Below are 16,485 nucleotides of genomic sequence, written 5' to 3' on the forward strand. Positions count from 1 at the left end.
AAGCAAGTGCTGATAGGAAAATCTACATCTCTCTGAATGTATGACAAATCTTGACACGTGTCTGAACACATTAACCACGAACAGAATCACTCTCTTATCAGCTCAAGATAGAAAATACAGCAAAGAGATAGCAGCAGTATGTCTTTAGTGTCAGTATTTTGGGACTTGTTTGTCTCAGAAGGGAAAGTGTACTGCAAGCACCAACTAGTAGCTGCATAGGTAAAAGCATTCTCATATTTTTCTAAGTAGAGATGGCTAGTCATAGAATCATAGAGTCATTTAGGTTGGAAAAGACCCATAAGATCATCCAGTCCAACCATTAACTTAACTCTGCCAAATCCACCACTAAACCATGTGCCTAAGTGCCACATCCACATGTCTTTTAAATACCCAGGGATGGTGACTCAACCACCTCCCTGGGCAATCTGTTCCAATGCTTAACAACGCTTTCAGTGAAGAATTTCTTCCTAATATGCAATCTAAACCTCCCCTGATGCAACTTGAGGCCGTTTCCTCTTGTCCTATTTGGGAAAAGAGACCAACACTCACCTGTTACAACCTCTGTTCAGGTAGTTGTAGAGAGCAAGTCATTCCAGAGCATTTAATGAGAAAGAAAGGCTTTATAAGGCTAAAAGTTTATCAACACTGCTAAAATGGAGAATGGCACCTAGCACTGCATGTGAGACTCATACACTAGCTCCCATCTGCCTTCCTAGCTTTACTAAGCTCACTGGAGTAGCATGCCTGGTCTGTAGCCAGTGTACCAGTTGCATTGGGCTGTCTTCTCTCTCCTTGCTGCTCCTCAGCAGCAGACTAGTGTCTTCGCCCCTCCTTGTCCTGCCTTAGACAGAAACTCATTGCATAACCCAAATGTGTGGTCTTCTGTCCTCACAGAGCAGGAAGTTGCCAAGTCAGACAATATAAAGTTCACAGTAAAATCTAAAATAAAAAGCACCTGGTGAAGGAACAAGACAAAGCTGTGTGGGACTAGCAGAAGAGAGGCACATCTTCTGCATATAGCTGCCAAGAAACTTACTGTGGACCAATAATTGTTCAGAGCAATCATGTGAGACTGCAATTCTTCACAAGTATAAACAAATGGAAGGACAGACTCAGGGGTGAAGAGCACCAAGTGTACACTGGCAATCCACCTTGTTACCTTCACATCTGCCAGGATTTCAGTGCCACTCCCCTTCCTCTCTCCCTTGATTTACTATTTCAATTATAAAGCTATTAGTTGTAAGTATAAGAAACTTTAAACGCTGTGCTCGGTTTTAACAAATTTTCCAGAAGTTTCAGCTAGTGCGGAAGAGGTACCTATTTGCATATTTCCAATAAACCCAGAATGGAGACACTTGTAGTTAAAATAGGTCTTGTGATTCAGTCTGGTTTAGTGTCATACACTCATCTTAATGTCAAGTATTTCCAAAGAACTTCCCCTTTATCTGGCTCATATGCAGAACTTGATATATATCATTTAAAAAAACCCAAGCTTTGACAAAGTATAAAGTAGCTTTTTACACTGTTTTTGTTACAGACATGTAATGAATTTCTAGTGTTTAAGAAACTAAACCAACTTTGTTTGTTCGACAAAGATAAGAGGATTTCATCATATCCCAACTTCAGCACTGTACCTCAAATTAAAGGACTATTTCCCCCAAAGAGATGAGCCTCCAGAGTATTTTAGACTCTAAAAAGTCACCACAGTGCTGCACTTAAGTTCACATTGTTAGAATGGAGAATTTTTGGCTGGCAATATAAAATGCATCTTAGTTGTTTTTTGTTAGTCACATCATCATAACCTACAGCCTCATATACCACATCATATAAGACACAATGCTAAGCAGAGGAAATGGAGTATGCTGGAAATTTTCTGGCATGCTGCAGAAAAAAGTGTGCTTACATTTTTTCAGTTTCTGAACATCATGGCTTACTACTGGTCCTTCACATGAAGTTTCCTAACCTCTTCCCACCCTTGTATAAAGCCCAACTTCCCCTCCTGTTCCCCCATGTCCCTCTGAAGTTGTACACTTTTTAGAAAAAGGAAGTAGCTGTAGTTTCTCTTTTACATTAGGTAAACCAAACATGGAAGCCCTCCAGTATTTTACACAACAAAGACACATATGCTCTGCTACTGACTGAGATATTTAAAATCACTGTACTTGATTAAAAAAGGAAATCAAATGGACAAAACAATAGGCAGATTGGCGTAGAAAATGATGTTGAAAATTATTTTGCCTAATGGTTAGAACTTGACAGCAAATACTCAATTATTTCCTTCTGAGTAATTTAAATATATTCATCATACTTATTTAAGAGTTTACTATTTTCAAATAACAAATTGAAAGCAAATAGCAGTATTCTTAAGGTGAAGTGAAATTTTTATGCCTATTTGATCTATCTTTAGTATATTCTGAATTCTATACAACTAGAATCAAAACATGGGGTTAAAGTGTGTGTTGAGTTTCTGTATTTACCTTGATTAGAGAAACACATTTATCAAACCAAGAGAGTGCATGTGAGGACCACCCAACAAATAAAACCACTACACATGTATTTTCAACTTGCAGTTATAACCTGCAATGTAATTATAACACAACAGATTATTTTGTTTGGGTTTTCTTTGCAGAAATAGTTACTAAGAGTATAAACTGCCTTTTGCAATAGCTAGCTTGACAGAAAAGAAAGATTATAATAATAATAAACTAATTCTCTTCAATTTCCTTCCCAGTTGACTGGGCTCATAAATTTCCCACATACGTTGAATTTTTTCTTCAGAGTCTATCAATGCTATGGTCAGGTGCAATCATTATCAGGTCTCAATCATTCTTTGTCTATGTGCAAGCATGACTGTACTGACATTTCAGCACAGTACATCTATCATGACCTAAGGATAGGTTTTCTCAGGTCTTTGCTAGAGTTCTGCAGGCGACCATCATCATATTGTTAACCAAACATCTTTACACAGAAGACACAGGAAGATTATGGAAAATGTGGGCCCTCTCCAGAAGGAAACGGGAGACCTGGTTACCTGAGACATGGAGAAGGCTGAGGTAGTCTATGACTTTTTTGCCTCAGTCTTCACCAACAAGGGCTCCAGCCACACTGCCCAAGTCGCAGAAGGTAAAGGCAGGGACTGGGAGAATGAAAAACTGCCCACTGTAGGAGAAGATCAGGTTTGAGACCATCTAAAGAACCTGAAGGTGCACAAGTCCATGGGACCTGATGAATTGCATCCGTGGGTCCCGAGAGAACTGGCAGATGAAGCTGCTAAGCCAGTATCCATTGTATTTGAGAAGTCGTGGCAGTCTGGCAATGTTCCCAGTGACTGGAAAGGGGAAACATAATCCCCATTTTTAAAAAGGAAAAAAAGGAAGACCTGAGAAACTACAGGCCAGTCAGTCTCACCTCTGTGCCCAGCAAGATAATGGAGTGGATGCTCCTGGAAACTATGCTAGGGGACATGGAAAATAAGGAGGTGATTTGTGACAGCCAACATGGCTTCACTAAGGACAAATTGTGTCTGACAAATTTGGTGGCCTTCTATGACGAGGTTACCACGCTAGTGGATATGGGACGAGCAACTGACATCATCTACCTGGACTTACGCAAAGCATTTGACACTGTCCTGCATGACATCCTTGTCTCTAAATGGGAGAGACATGGATTTGACAGATGGACAGATGGATAAGGAATTGGCTGCATGGTTGCACTCAAGGAGTTGCGCTCAATGTCCAAGTGGAGACCAGTGACGAGTGGTGTTCCTCAGGGGTCGGTGTTGGGACCAGTGCTGTTTAACATCTTTGCTGGAGACATGGACAGTGGGACTGAGTGCACCCTCAGCAAGTTTGCTGATGACACCAAGCTGTGTGGTGTGGTCAACACGCTGGAGGGAAGGGATGTGCCATTCAGAGGGACCGGGACAGGCTTGAGAGATGGGCCCATGCAAACCTCACAAAGTTTAACAAGGCCAAGCGCAAGGTCCTGCACATGGGTCAGGGCAATCTCAAGCACAAATACAGGCTGAACAGAGAATGGATTGAGAGCAGCACTAAGGAGAAGGACATGGGAGTGCTGGTTGACGAGAAGCTCAACATGATGTGGCAACGTGTGCTCACAGCCCAGAAAGCCAACTGTATCCTGGGCTGCATCAAAACAAGTGTGACCAGCAGGTCGTGGGAGGTGATTCTTCCCCTCCACTCTGCTCTCAGGAGACCCCACCTAGAGTACTGCATCCAGCTCTGGGGTCTCCAGCATGGACCTGTTGGAGCAAGTTCAAAGGAGGGCCACAAAGAAGATCAGGGGGGTGGAGCACCTCTCCTATGAGGACAGGCTAAGGGAGTTGGGGTTGTTCAGCCTGGAGGAGAGAGAGCTCTGGGGAGACCTTATAGCACCCTTCCAGTACCTAAAGGAGGCCTACAAGAAAGCTGGAGAGAGACTTTTACAAGGGCATCTAGTGATAGGACATGGGGTAATGGCTTTAAACTGAAAGAAGGTAGATTTAGATTAGAGGTAAAGAAGAAATTTTTCAATGTGAGAGTGGTGAGACACTAGAACAGGTTGCCAAAGGAGGTTGTGGCTGCCCCCTCCCTGGAAGCGTTCAAGGTCAGATTGGACAGGGCTTTGCGCAACCTGATCTAGTGGAAGGTGTCCCTGCCCATGGCAGGGGGGTTGGAACTAGATTTAAGGTCCCTTTCAACCCAAACCATTCTGTGATTCTGTGATCATGACTGGATTTATCTACTCCAACAAACACACCTCTAATTTAAAAGCCTACTTACAAGCTGGTTGTTTAAAGTTGGTTTCATAGCCAACAGAGAGAAATGGGCACTGTTAAGATGTGACTCATCCTATAGCAGATGTCTCCAAAGTACACACTCAGCTAAATTACTCTCATGGATTCCCTCTCTAAACAATGGTAACATTGCAGCCATGATGGACTACATGTGCAGGCTAGAAAAGCTTGACAGAAGCAATCTACCTCTTACTGAACCAGTTGGCACAGCTGACCAAGACGACCAAATTTTGGGCACACAAACTCTTCCTCAGATCTGAGAGAGAAACTGAAAACTAAAATCCATTTTTCTACAGGACCTCAGAATCTGTGGATATAAACCAGAAAGTATCTTATGACACATTATTACCTTCTCCCCTTCTTTCCCACTACTTTCTCCTTCCAGAATTGGAAATATCTGCATCTCCCTCCTCCCCAAACAATTACAACCTCACTTTCACACTAACATCCCCTGTATGCCAGATGAATCAACTACTTTTCTTCTCAGATACTTTAACTGATGCAGGAGTAAGTGTTGTCAGCTTAGTCAGCTGTCATATGCTTACATGTAGCCATCCAGTCATGAGCAAGGTGTCTAAGTTCCCAGCATGGAGGAGATTAAGTCAATACAGTCAGCAGAACATAGACACTCATCTCAAATTAAGTCACCTACAGTCACTCAGCTGCCATTGCCCACATGCAGATACCTCATGTTAGTTTTGAGTGGGATTCAGCAGATCTGTTAGCTTATATATGGATATCTGCACCTGTCCTAAACGTAGGAGACAGACAGATAGACAATGCTTCTTTTCCATTCCCTCCCTAATCTCTGTTATTATATTGCTTTGTCATTTCTTATTTCAGGCTATGCAATTCACAACACATGTGCTGAGCTTCCTGAACTGCGTTGCCAGCTGGTCAAGGGAAACAATCCTCCCTCTTGTCTCTGCATCAGCAAGGCTGCACCTGGAATACTGTGTCCAGTTCTGCACTCCCTGGCACAGGAAAGTCATGGACTTGCTGGAGCAAACCCAGTGCAGGGCCACAAAGATGATCAAGCGACTGGAGCATCTTTCACATGAGGAGAGGGTGAGAGAAGTGGGACTGTTTGGCCTGAAGAAGAGAAGGCTCAGGGTGATTTTATCAAAATATATAAATGCGTGAAGGGAGAGAATGAAGAGGAGGGAGCCAGGCTTTTCTCAGTGGTGACCAGTGACAGGACCAGAGGCAATGGGCACAAACTGAACCACAGGAGGTTCCCTCTGAACATCAGAAAACATTTTTTCACTGTGAAGGTGATCGAGCACTGGTGTAGGTTGCCCAGGGAGGTGCTAAAGTCTCCATTCTTGGAGATATTCAAAAGATGTCTGGACATGGTCCTGGGCAACCAGCTCTGGCTGGCCCTGCCTGAGAAGGGCAGTTGGACCAGATGTCAACCTCAGTGATTCTGTGAACTGTCTTAGTACTTAGTATTTAGTGGGCAGTTCTATGAGCAAAAAGGAATCACACCAGTTACACATAAAAGATATATTTTTATTTAGGAAAGTATTTAAGTATAGGCAGAATTTTTAATAAGTGAGTAGTCTAGCTGATATTAGCAATACTACTCATACATATACTGTAAAACCAATGTCAAATACAGAAATTACAACTCAAATTCCAAAAAGTCACTAGCAAGATTGTCTTAAAATCATAAGGGTTTAAAAAAAAAAACCCAACCAAACAAAAAAACCCACAAAACTTTCCTTCGTGATTTCTAAGCCTTTGGGCCATTCTTCTGGATTCTGAAACAGTAGTTTGCACAAGGATTAAAAGCTTATTTTACTGCTATGAAAGCTGACATTCCCACACAGTCTCTTGACTACTTGAGCTAGGACTTCAAGAAACACTGACTAGAAAAAGAAGAAAAAAGAAAAGAAATCAAAAGTGTGGTAACACTTTCTTTATCTTTACAAATTTTCCTGAAAAAGAGCTGGATTTATCTATATAATCCAAAAAGACCTTGTAGTACTGGTGCTTTAATTTTAAATATCAGGTCTTGAAATGTTATCCTGGTCAGTATTTTTTTTTCCCACATCTTTTATACAGTAAAACCTTTTGCTGCAGTTTTTAGAACGTAATCCTCAGTAATGCGCAATATGATCTAGCAGTAGAATAAAGACCTCTATAGCACTTTGTTACATGGGTAGGTATGTATACAGGATCTTTGCTGACAGGCAAAACAGGACCCACGCAAGTGCCCTAGCGTGGTGCTCAAGCCTGAACTAGAAAGCCCAGCTCACAAAGTAGGCAGAGCAAGCACAACTCTACACAGAGCAGCCCAATGTATCTCCAGAGCAACACCTATGGGGTGTTTGATGGGATTTCTTGATCATGTGGTCAAAGACACTGGGTAATGAGCTGAAAATGATGTTTTGGCCCACTGCACTGCTGACGCATATGCTCACCCTTAGCTGAACAGCCAAGGGCAGTTCCAGCTCCAATGAGGCACACTGATTTCAAACACAAAGGCTCAAATACTAGTTGCAATCAAAGACATCAGGAGGAGACCTTTAAATAATCTATGTTCTTAGACTTATTTAAATTTTCTTAGTTATTTCTTCTAAAAATTACGTTTCTTGCCACTGAAAATGAAAAAATACGTTCCCCTGTGATCATCCAATGTTTCCACAAAATTAAAGACTTAAAAAAAAAAAAAAAAAAAATCAATGAGAAGGCTACAATATGCTTATAAAATTAAAATCTAAAAGATACCGTTAGGGATACCCCCCTTTTGTGTCAATTTTTCAAGTCAGAAATGCACTGTGTAGTAGTCTGTTACCAGGCACTTGGATGAAAACAAGCTCAAAATGAAAAAATAGCAATGAGAGTTTTTTTAAAGTGCTATTTTCAGTGCACTAGATTTTACTTTATGCAATAACAATACTCAAACCAGTAACATATCATTTAATTACTTAATATTGTTTTGTTTAAATTTCATACTTCTAATAAGTTTTGCCTTCACTATAGCTTTTCATAATTCCAAATTTAAAAGAATGAATTAAAAATGTGATTTCAGTTACTGCAAATAATTAGATTTTATCTACCCTGAACTCCAGTTCAAATACTGTTTGGCTATAAATCAACAGCATAAAAAAAACCCATGTATTTTTAAAAATTATCCAAACTCAATCCTATTAGACTGACTCTCTTCTGTGTCACCAAAGCACTACCACAAGACATTTAACTAGATGTAAGTAGACTTACCTGAATGACCATTTATAATTACGCAACTATGAAGAATTCAAGGAATATCATATTTTGACATTGACTAGAGATCTACATAAGACTATATAACGTGGATGACTGGAGGATCAAGAAGGACACATGACAGGACATGAATGTGGAGATAACTGCACACTACATTATGAGGTTCTGATCAAAGATTCTCTTAAAGAAAGTCAGCACATACCTAATACTAATTTTAAGTATGAAGAAGGGATGATATTTTAAGTGTGAATACTGCACTGTGGGGTAATACAAATGCTTCTGCATTCCCTTCAAAACATTTTTTAAAACAACGAGAAGAATTCAGTAAGGATTATTCAAAATCACTTAAGAAAGATGTGGAAGAGGAAGAAGAACAACAAGAAAATCAATGACTCTTAGGTCTGATCAGATATTAACTAAATAATGTTATTTTTAAGATGAGAACTAAAAAATTGAAAGTCTGGTTTAAATATTTTTCTCCCCACCCCAATCACATCTTATGCTATAAATGGTGATCCTAAAGGACAGGAATTCGCTATAGAAAAACACCTCAGCTGAATGAATAACAAACAGAAAGGATGAATAAAGTTCTTAACAGAACTCGGAACAATCCAAAACATGCTCAGGAGCATTTAACAACAGGTATCTGTAGTCTATGTAAAACCAAGTTAGCAACTTCAAAATTATGAATAAGAACTCAAGCACTCAAAAATCAGACCTGAAATTAAAACCATGCACTCAACGCTGTCTGAACTTTCTATCTTAACTTAAGCCTTTGAAGTACATGCTCTAAATTACATATTCTCTACAGTTTTCCAATATCTAAAGTATAAAAAGCGCAACTTTTCATACAACCTGAGAAAAGTAAATCACAGTGTAGCACAGAAACAATGCAGAAGGCTATTGGATTTGGCTTAGTGAAATCTGCAAAGCAAACAGCGTTTTAGAAACTTCAGCATTTGTAAGGTTAAGACAATTTCAATTTCCTAAGGTTTGAACTGAACTCTACACAAATTCAAGGCAGCTCACAGAAGACTTGGGGCATTTGAACTTTATGCAACACAGGTCACCCTTGCAAACAAACAAAAAAATGACACTAGGTAAGAAGAAAGAGGCTACAACACTAAAATCACAGAAAGGGTCTGAAAGATACCTCTGCCCTATGAAATACAGCCCTAGCTACATGGTTAGCAGAAACCCTGGCACATGATCTGTATGACAACATTAGTGTAATGATAATAACGAGTGGAGGGAACTGCATGTCCCAGTGGGCATCTCAGCTGCTGGTACCAACCTGAGCTTACTTCTTGAAGCAGGTATGTTGTAGCTATGATTGAGTGAGCCTCGACATGCCCCTCAAATTTCAGTCCTGCAATGAGAAATGGAAGCTGAAAACCCAAGGGATTTTAAAGGGGGTGTTGTGGTTTAACCCCAGCCAGCAACTAAATACCACATAGCTGCTTGCTCACTCCCCCCTGCAGCGGGATGGGGGAGAGAATTGTAAAAAGAAAAGAAAAGAAAAGTAAAACTTGTGGGTTGAGATGAAAACAATTTAAGAGAACAGAAAAGGAAGATGATGATTATAATGATAATAATTTTTATTTTTTTTTAAAAAGAATTAATATATACAAAACAAGTGATGCACAATGCAATTACTCAACACCCACTGGCGAATGCCCAACCAGTTCCCGAGCAGTGACCCCAGGCCAGCTTTGCCCCTATTTTATATACTGAGCATGACATCATATGGTGTGGAATATCCCTCTGGCCAGTTTGGATCATCTGTCCTGGCTGTCCCCTCCCAACTTTTTATGCCTCTCCAGCCTTGTCCATGGCAGGGCATGAGAAACTGAAAAGTCCTTGACTTAATGTAAACACTACTTAGCACCAACTAAAAACATGGGTGTGTTATCAACATCACTCTCAAACTAAATACAAAACATGACACCATAACAGCTACTGGAAAGAAAATTAACTCTATCCCAGCCGAAACCAGGACTGAGGGAAAAAAAGGGAGAGAAGATGGATTGATATGTATGTGTACAATGAAACGTTAAAGTGGATACCATTTTCTAAGGTGTTTTGATTGTTTTAAAGAAAAAAAGTAGTAGGGAAACTGTTCCTGGCCTTCACTAAACTAAGTGATACGCATCATATGGGAGCACTTCTGTAAACAACTGTTAAAAGAATTTCTGGCTTAAAGTCAAATGGAAATAGGTTGTATTACTTTCATGATACATCTGCATCTTTAGTACGAAGTTTCCTAATTTTATGACATAAAAATCCCCTATCATAAGAAACAAATCTGGACTGTATGTACCAAGTATCATATATTCCTGGCAAAACAAATTACAAGAAACTAAATTAGTCTCATAAATTACAAGAATAACATTACAGATTACTGATTACATCAGATTTGTGAATTTGTTTACAGTCTACTTCTTAAATTCTCCATTTCTTGTAGATAAGCATCATATATTTACACAGCATGTTTCATACAACATACCAAGAATTGAAATTACCAGGCCCATACTGACATTCCAAAAGAACAATAATTGAGAGGTACTTCAGTTTCATCTGGAGAGTAAAACAGCTGCCTTTAAGAGCGTATTCCTATGCTGATTCAAAATTAGAGATCTAGGAGGATATAGCTTATGGCAAAGACAGACACTGTAGACCTTTTGTATTCCAATAACAAAACATGTGCTGCAATCTCAGTAACTGAGAACAATCCAGTGTCAAACTACAATTGTCTAAAATTCCCTATCACCAGGAACATTACATCAATGCCTACCTGCATACATAGACTCATACACACACGCAAACACATTTCTGTAATGATGGCATTGCTCAAAATCACTGAAAACAAGAACTTAAGGTGGTACAAGTTCAGAAGGAAGCGTTAGCAAGGATGAACACAGAAACCAATCTCCATTGCCACATCTTGTACATGAAAAGTCAGATCCCATTTAGTCTATGAGTGTTCAATTACACGTTAAAATATAAATTGTGAGAATTTAAATAATTCTCACACAGTAAAGAGAAAGTGGAAACTGACAACAATTCAGAAATCGTGCCAGTACCATCCATTTAACACTCCATATAAGCAGAAGTTCAACAAAAGCTAAATTGCAGAACAGCATCATATACAGTCATATGAGTGTCTAAGTGATCTTTAGAGCTAAAAATACAGACAGTGAAGTGTCTAACAGGCAATGAACTAGTGACTAAATATCACACCTAGCTGACTTGGTATTCATGCATTTACTCAGCCTTTTTATACAAATACATGAAAATTTAATTCAGCAAAGATATAGTATGCTAGAAAATGTCAAGAGCAGTAGGAATTACAAAAGGTATTTCTGTATTTGTACATATGTTATCTAGTAGCTACACTTGTAGCGCTAAAAGGTGCCTTTACAGTGTTTCATATCTCTCTTTAGATTATTTAATATATTGTGAAACTTTACTCCTTTATCAAGTTTTCTCAAAAGATGCCAAAATATAATTTCTAATAGAGGAGAAAAAGAGACTACTTATTCACAGATGTGTGACAGATATGCTGTGCAAAAAATGGCGGAAATTCATAATGTGAACTTCTCTCCAAATTGTAGTACTTACTACAAAACAGTAGAATGCAACTCTGCTTGCTGCAGAAGAAATTGAGACTGAAAACACGTCATCACTGATGATGACTTAATTCATGCTGACTGAAGCAACATGAAAACTTCAAATTATTTTTTAAGCTTTCCTGTGACATAGCGAAAGCTCAATTTATTCCTATGGACTTATTCCTATGTAAAACACACTGTCAACCTGCAATTGAAAAAAAAAGGTCATTTATGAAAAAGAATCCTAAGGAAGTTGCATTATACGGTTGCATAAAACTGTACATTAAAAGGGGATTAAAATAAGACCCTCATAATATATTGTGAAAAAAAATATTTGAGCCATTCTTTATAAGTCTGTACAACCAAGTTCCTGCCACCAGGAAAGAGGTAGTTAAAATGCCTTTCCTTTTCTTTCCTTTCCTTTCCTTCCCTCTCCAATGAACACCTGTTCAAAAGGAAGGGCTATTAAAAGAGACAGAAGAGTAACAGGAAGGGTAGTGCATTTGGAGGAAGTCACAGATTCTTATGCGGGCACAGAGGCTCGGGCAAACCTCCAGGAGAAAGAAATTCTGGTTTGTTAGCTGCACTGTTTTCATCAATACTTATGGTCAGACCTAAGTGCCGAGCAGACTTTGCTATTTACTGCTATGTCACCCTCATTAGTTATCCTGCGAGCTCACAGAATATTTTGGAACAGTCAATGCAAATGGTAAGAGACCAAACTACTGAGTTACAGCAGCTACATGTGAAGCCTTCACAGGCCTTTCACTCTGAGCTCACCGCAAATTCAAATTAGTAGGTTCTGAATAGCAAGGGCACAATTTAAATTCTTTTTAAGATTGTGTCAACTTAATAATGAGCTTCTTTGGAAGAGATGGCATCTTCAATGTTTGAAAAGCAGACAGTATTTTGGACCAAGAACTCAGAGTCTGAGCTCCTAATTTCTAAGTTTGAAAAATTTTAAAAGAACCTTATCAGTATCTAACAATCTCAAAGATTTAGTACAATCTGTTTTAGCACTAAGTGCCTTAGTACTAAGAACAGAGCCGGAAAGAAAAAAGACAGACCACATAGACTTTATCTGACTGGTGTGAAGAAAGTGATTTTGCACCCTTACTGCCATTATTATAGTGAGAAACGGCTATACTACAGATGTCCTAGGAGAACAGCAAAACATGAAAAATTCTTACAGCAAAACTGTTAAAAGCTGCTTTTTGGAACAAAAGCTTGAGGCTTGCTGAAAACTGAAAAAAACCCACCCCAACAATAAGGTAAACATTTCTACAATTTCCTCAATAGTGCCATTTATAGTTGTGGGTCTAAAGCTATATCCATGGCAGTAAAATTAATTTTAGGGCGTCAGAAAGCAGTGGCACCCTGCAAATATTAACCAGTTCTTTTGTTGCCTGTCAGTTCATCACCAGCCAGCTAGTGCTTTACACCTTTGGAAGTTAAAGATGAAAACTTTCTACTTACCATCACAAATAAAAATATTAGTAATTTCTGTTCTTTTTGAGTCCAAATATACTGCACTGATAGTATACATAACAGAGTGTTTTAAGCAACACATGATTTTTAAAACAGTAAGACTTACCAATCCACTTAAGGCTAAAATCCAGATGTAGGAACCAGAGGTTAAGAGCTAGAAGACAAGAGCAGTGATTTAAAATTTTAATTTTACAAAGCTGTTGTTACATGAACTACTATGTTGCAATATTATACAAGCAATGTAGTTATCATGACAATGGGAGGTCAGACATTTATCTCTCTGAAAATTCAGTTTAACATTAAAAAAAGATGTATTCCAGAAGTAACAGAAGTGGAAAAAACACGGGGATCCAACAACTGTTGTCCTTCTACAGAACAATACATTTTATTTTCATATAGCTTACTAAGTATAACAGGATGTCAGTTATAGGCTGCACAGAAAAACAAGTCTGAAAGATAGACTGAAGCAAAGGAAATGACTCAGCAGCAACAGGAGAAGAGTTCCAAGCAGGGCAGGCTGTGCAAGTGAAGCTCTGAGACATGCAGTCACAGAGAGACTAAGCATGAGCATCAAAATTAAAGAAATAAAGTTCTCACCCAGTGGCACATTTGTCAATATGAAATCACAGTAATAGGTTGGAGTGAATTTTAAAAAAAATCCTGATAAGCCAGCAGGGCAGCCCATCGTTTCTAGTAAAGTATGTGATTAATCACCTGGATACAGTTATTAGCAACTGGAAAAATGGGCTGAAAATTAGACTGATACTTGTTACTGAAATAGTTCTGCACAATGCTGACTGAATCATGAGAAGAGCTTTCCTTTCTTGACTTCTGACTACAGAAAGAGTGACTTAAGGGCAGAGTTTACAAATGAGAAGAATGCAAATGATTTTTCCCTCAGCCTCTGTGTGACAGCAGCAACCATTCTGTATGCAGCAGGGATGATCCAGTGGTTAGTAACAGCAGTGATCTGTATCGAAGGTGGTGTGTGTATGAAAGCAAAAGGCAAAGGACATGACGGAAAAGACCTCAGACAATATCATGGCTTTCCCAAAGACGGGAATAATAATGGTATTGATGGGTTCAGAAAAGAGGAAACAAGATTTCTGAAAGATCAAGCAAATAGGGTGCTGGAGCAGAAACTAAAGGAATCAAAAGGCTGAACAACAAAAGGGATGAATGAAATGTTCATGTGGATTACGAGTCAATATTCTGAAACTGACCATTCATTCAAAAATACTCTCTACCACACTTCACATAAGTATGGTGCTTTCCGTTGCTAGCTATTTTTGAGTCTCTTGAATATATAAAAATGAGTATAATTTCTCATAAGTTTGCACATCTCCTGTTTCATAATTCAGGTTGTGACATGAGTGTCCACTCATTTCTAGGCTGCTGGGGGTTTTTTGTTGTTTTTTTTAAGAATTACTGCCTTTCTATACCAAGTACCTATATTTTTCCACTCATACTTAACATAATACTACATGATATTGCTGTGCTCTATGTTACACTATTTTAAATTACCTGTCACATGGCAATGCTTGATATACAAATAATATTAATTTATATAAAAGTGGAATTCAGCCAAAACCTTGATTATTTACTGACAGTCTTACCATAAAAAAGAAATGCTGTATTCTATGGCTTTGTTTGAGCTCTAACAGACAAGGGGAAAATAAACAAAATCAAGAATATAAGAAAATTAGAAAGGTGAAAGATATATATGCCTTAGCATTAGGTTCTATTTTCATCTATTTTCATCTAGCTCATTTTGTTGACAAAGAAAAATATTGTAGAATTTTCTATTATATTTTCCTGTGCAAGACAATCAAGACAGAAGACAACAGAAGAGCAGGTCACTTGCTCACCACTTCAACATGTAGAAATGCATACTAGCAACACATTTTTCAATATTTTAGTTGATGGGACAGTCACTAGCTACAATACGTGGAATCACACATGTGAAAGCATAAAAATTCATACAGAAACATACAAAAATACTAACTACTACATCAGTAATTCATTAAAAGATAAACAAGCAAGTACATACCATACCTGTAAACCCAGTATGTAGACCAGTGTCTTGTTTGTGATAGAAAAGTGGCCTAATACTTGTGCCACCTGTACTCTTGGAATGGAGGAATAAAATGGTACAAACAGCGCAAACACAGGACCCAAGCTGCAAAAAGAAAGATACAGCTGGTTAAGAAGAATGATACTAGCAACAGTAGTATAAAACAAGAAAAAGTGATTAATCCTAAGTACATAACAAAATGTAATACCACCTTGCAAACAAAGGTCTTCCTTGGGAACTAACAATTAGATAACTTGTGACATTCAGGATAATAGACTCATTAGCAAATAAGAAGAACACATGGCAAAAAGTATCTTATTTCCAAATGTTTAGGACTGGAGGCAGCGGAGAAGGCAACATGTTTAGTCTAATAGCAGAGTGTTTCTATAAAATACAGCACACAAACAGAACAGCAGTAGTCTCCTGCATCAGAACGATTCAAAGGGACAAATGGCAAGGATTATTATACCTTTCCCAAAAGGTTATGGAAACCACTTCACTTACGAAGTTAAGCTCCTATTATTTACGCAGGTGTAAGCTGTTAGAGGATTGCCATCAGACTGCAGTATTGAAGATGGGCATACTGACAGTTTGATTTAACTTTTTGCCTTTGCCAGTGACTTTCATGGCCCTAGAAATAACTAACTTTCTTTAGGGTCCTCATCTTAATCACAGCACAAGATGTTTATTAACTTTCTAAACTGGAAGCAGTGTCATAGAATTCAAGCATAGACTAGATGTGTTCATAGACTCAAGCACCTTTTCCAATGACCAGATACCTAGATTGAACTTGTGAACCTAAACTAGTGCATTTCATCCATGTACCCTGATACAAAGCCTGTGTTCCTCATGATAAAACATCCGGAAAACTAAACCATGTATTAAAGACAAGAAGAGAGGCCACAGCAGAACCAACGGCAAAGGCATGGATATGGGAGATTCTAGAAGAAAAATACTTCCTAGGATGGAGAAGTAAAAAGGTCGCTTTAGGTAGACATGACCTGCTCCATTGGCAGAGCTGCAGTGGCAGTGGGCTCCAGGCAGCAAACTGCAGGCAGCAGGCAGGGGGAGGCTATCAGCAAAGTGCACATCTCCCCCAGCTGAACCCTCACCCATGGTTCCATGTTGCCTTGTGTCTGACAGGCGCGGGATGCTGCACGGGGTAATATTTCACTGCTCACCAGCTTATCAAAACTTTCAAGAGTTGCCGTTTCCACAGGCCTCTACGTGAAAGGGATCTCATACTCAGTGGGAATTCTGCGAACAGCACAAACCAGGACCTAAATAAC

General features: G+C 38.9%; 1 protein-coding gene across 1 annotated transcript in view; it reads right to left on the reverse strand.

Moving 5' to 3' along the window:
* The window catches only part of UBAC2 (UBA domain containing 2), a 104,452-nt gene that overhangs the window by 23,896 nt on the left and 64,071 nt on the right, over positions 1 to 16,485 (reverse strand). The window contains exons 5-6 of the mRNA XM_074859368.1: positions 15,178 to 15,301; positions 13,229 to 13,276 (exon numbers count right to left, since the gene is read on the reverse strand). Coding sequence (XP_074715469.1) covers positions 13,229 to 13,276; positions 15,178 to 15,301 — 172 coding nt within the window. The remainder of the gene's footprint in view (positions 1 to 13,228; positions 13,277 to 15,177; positions 15,302 to 16,485) is intronic.

Source organism: Strix uralensis, chromosome 2, assembly GCF_047716275.1.
Source record: "Strix uralensis isolate ZFMK-TIS-50842 chromosome 2, bStrUra1, whole genome shotgun sequence".
NCBI classification, from domain to species: domain Eukaryota; kingdom Metazoa; phylum Chordata; class Aves; order Strigiformes; family Strigidae; genus Strix; species Strix uralensis.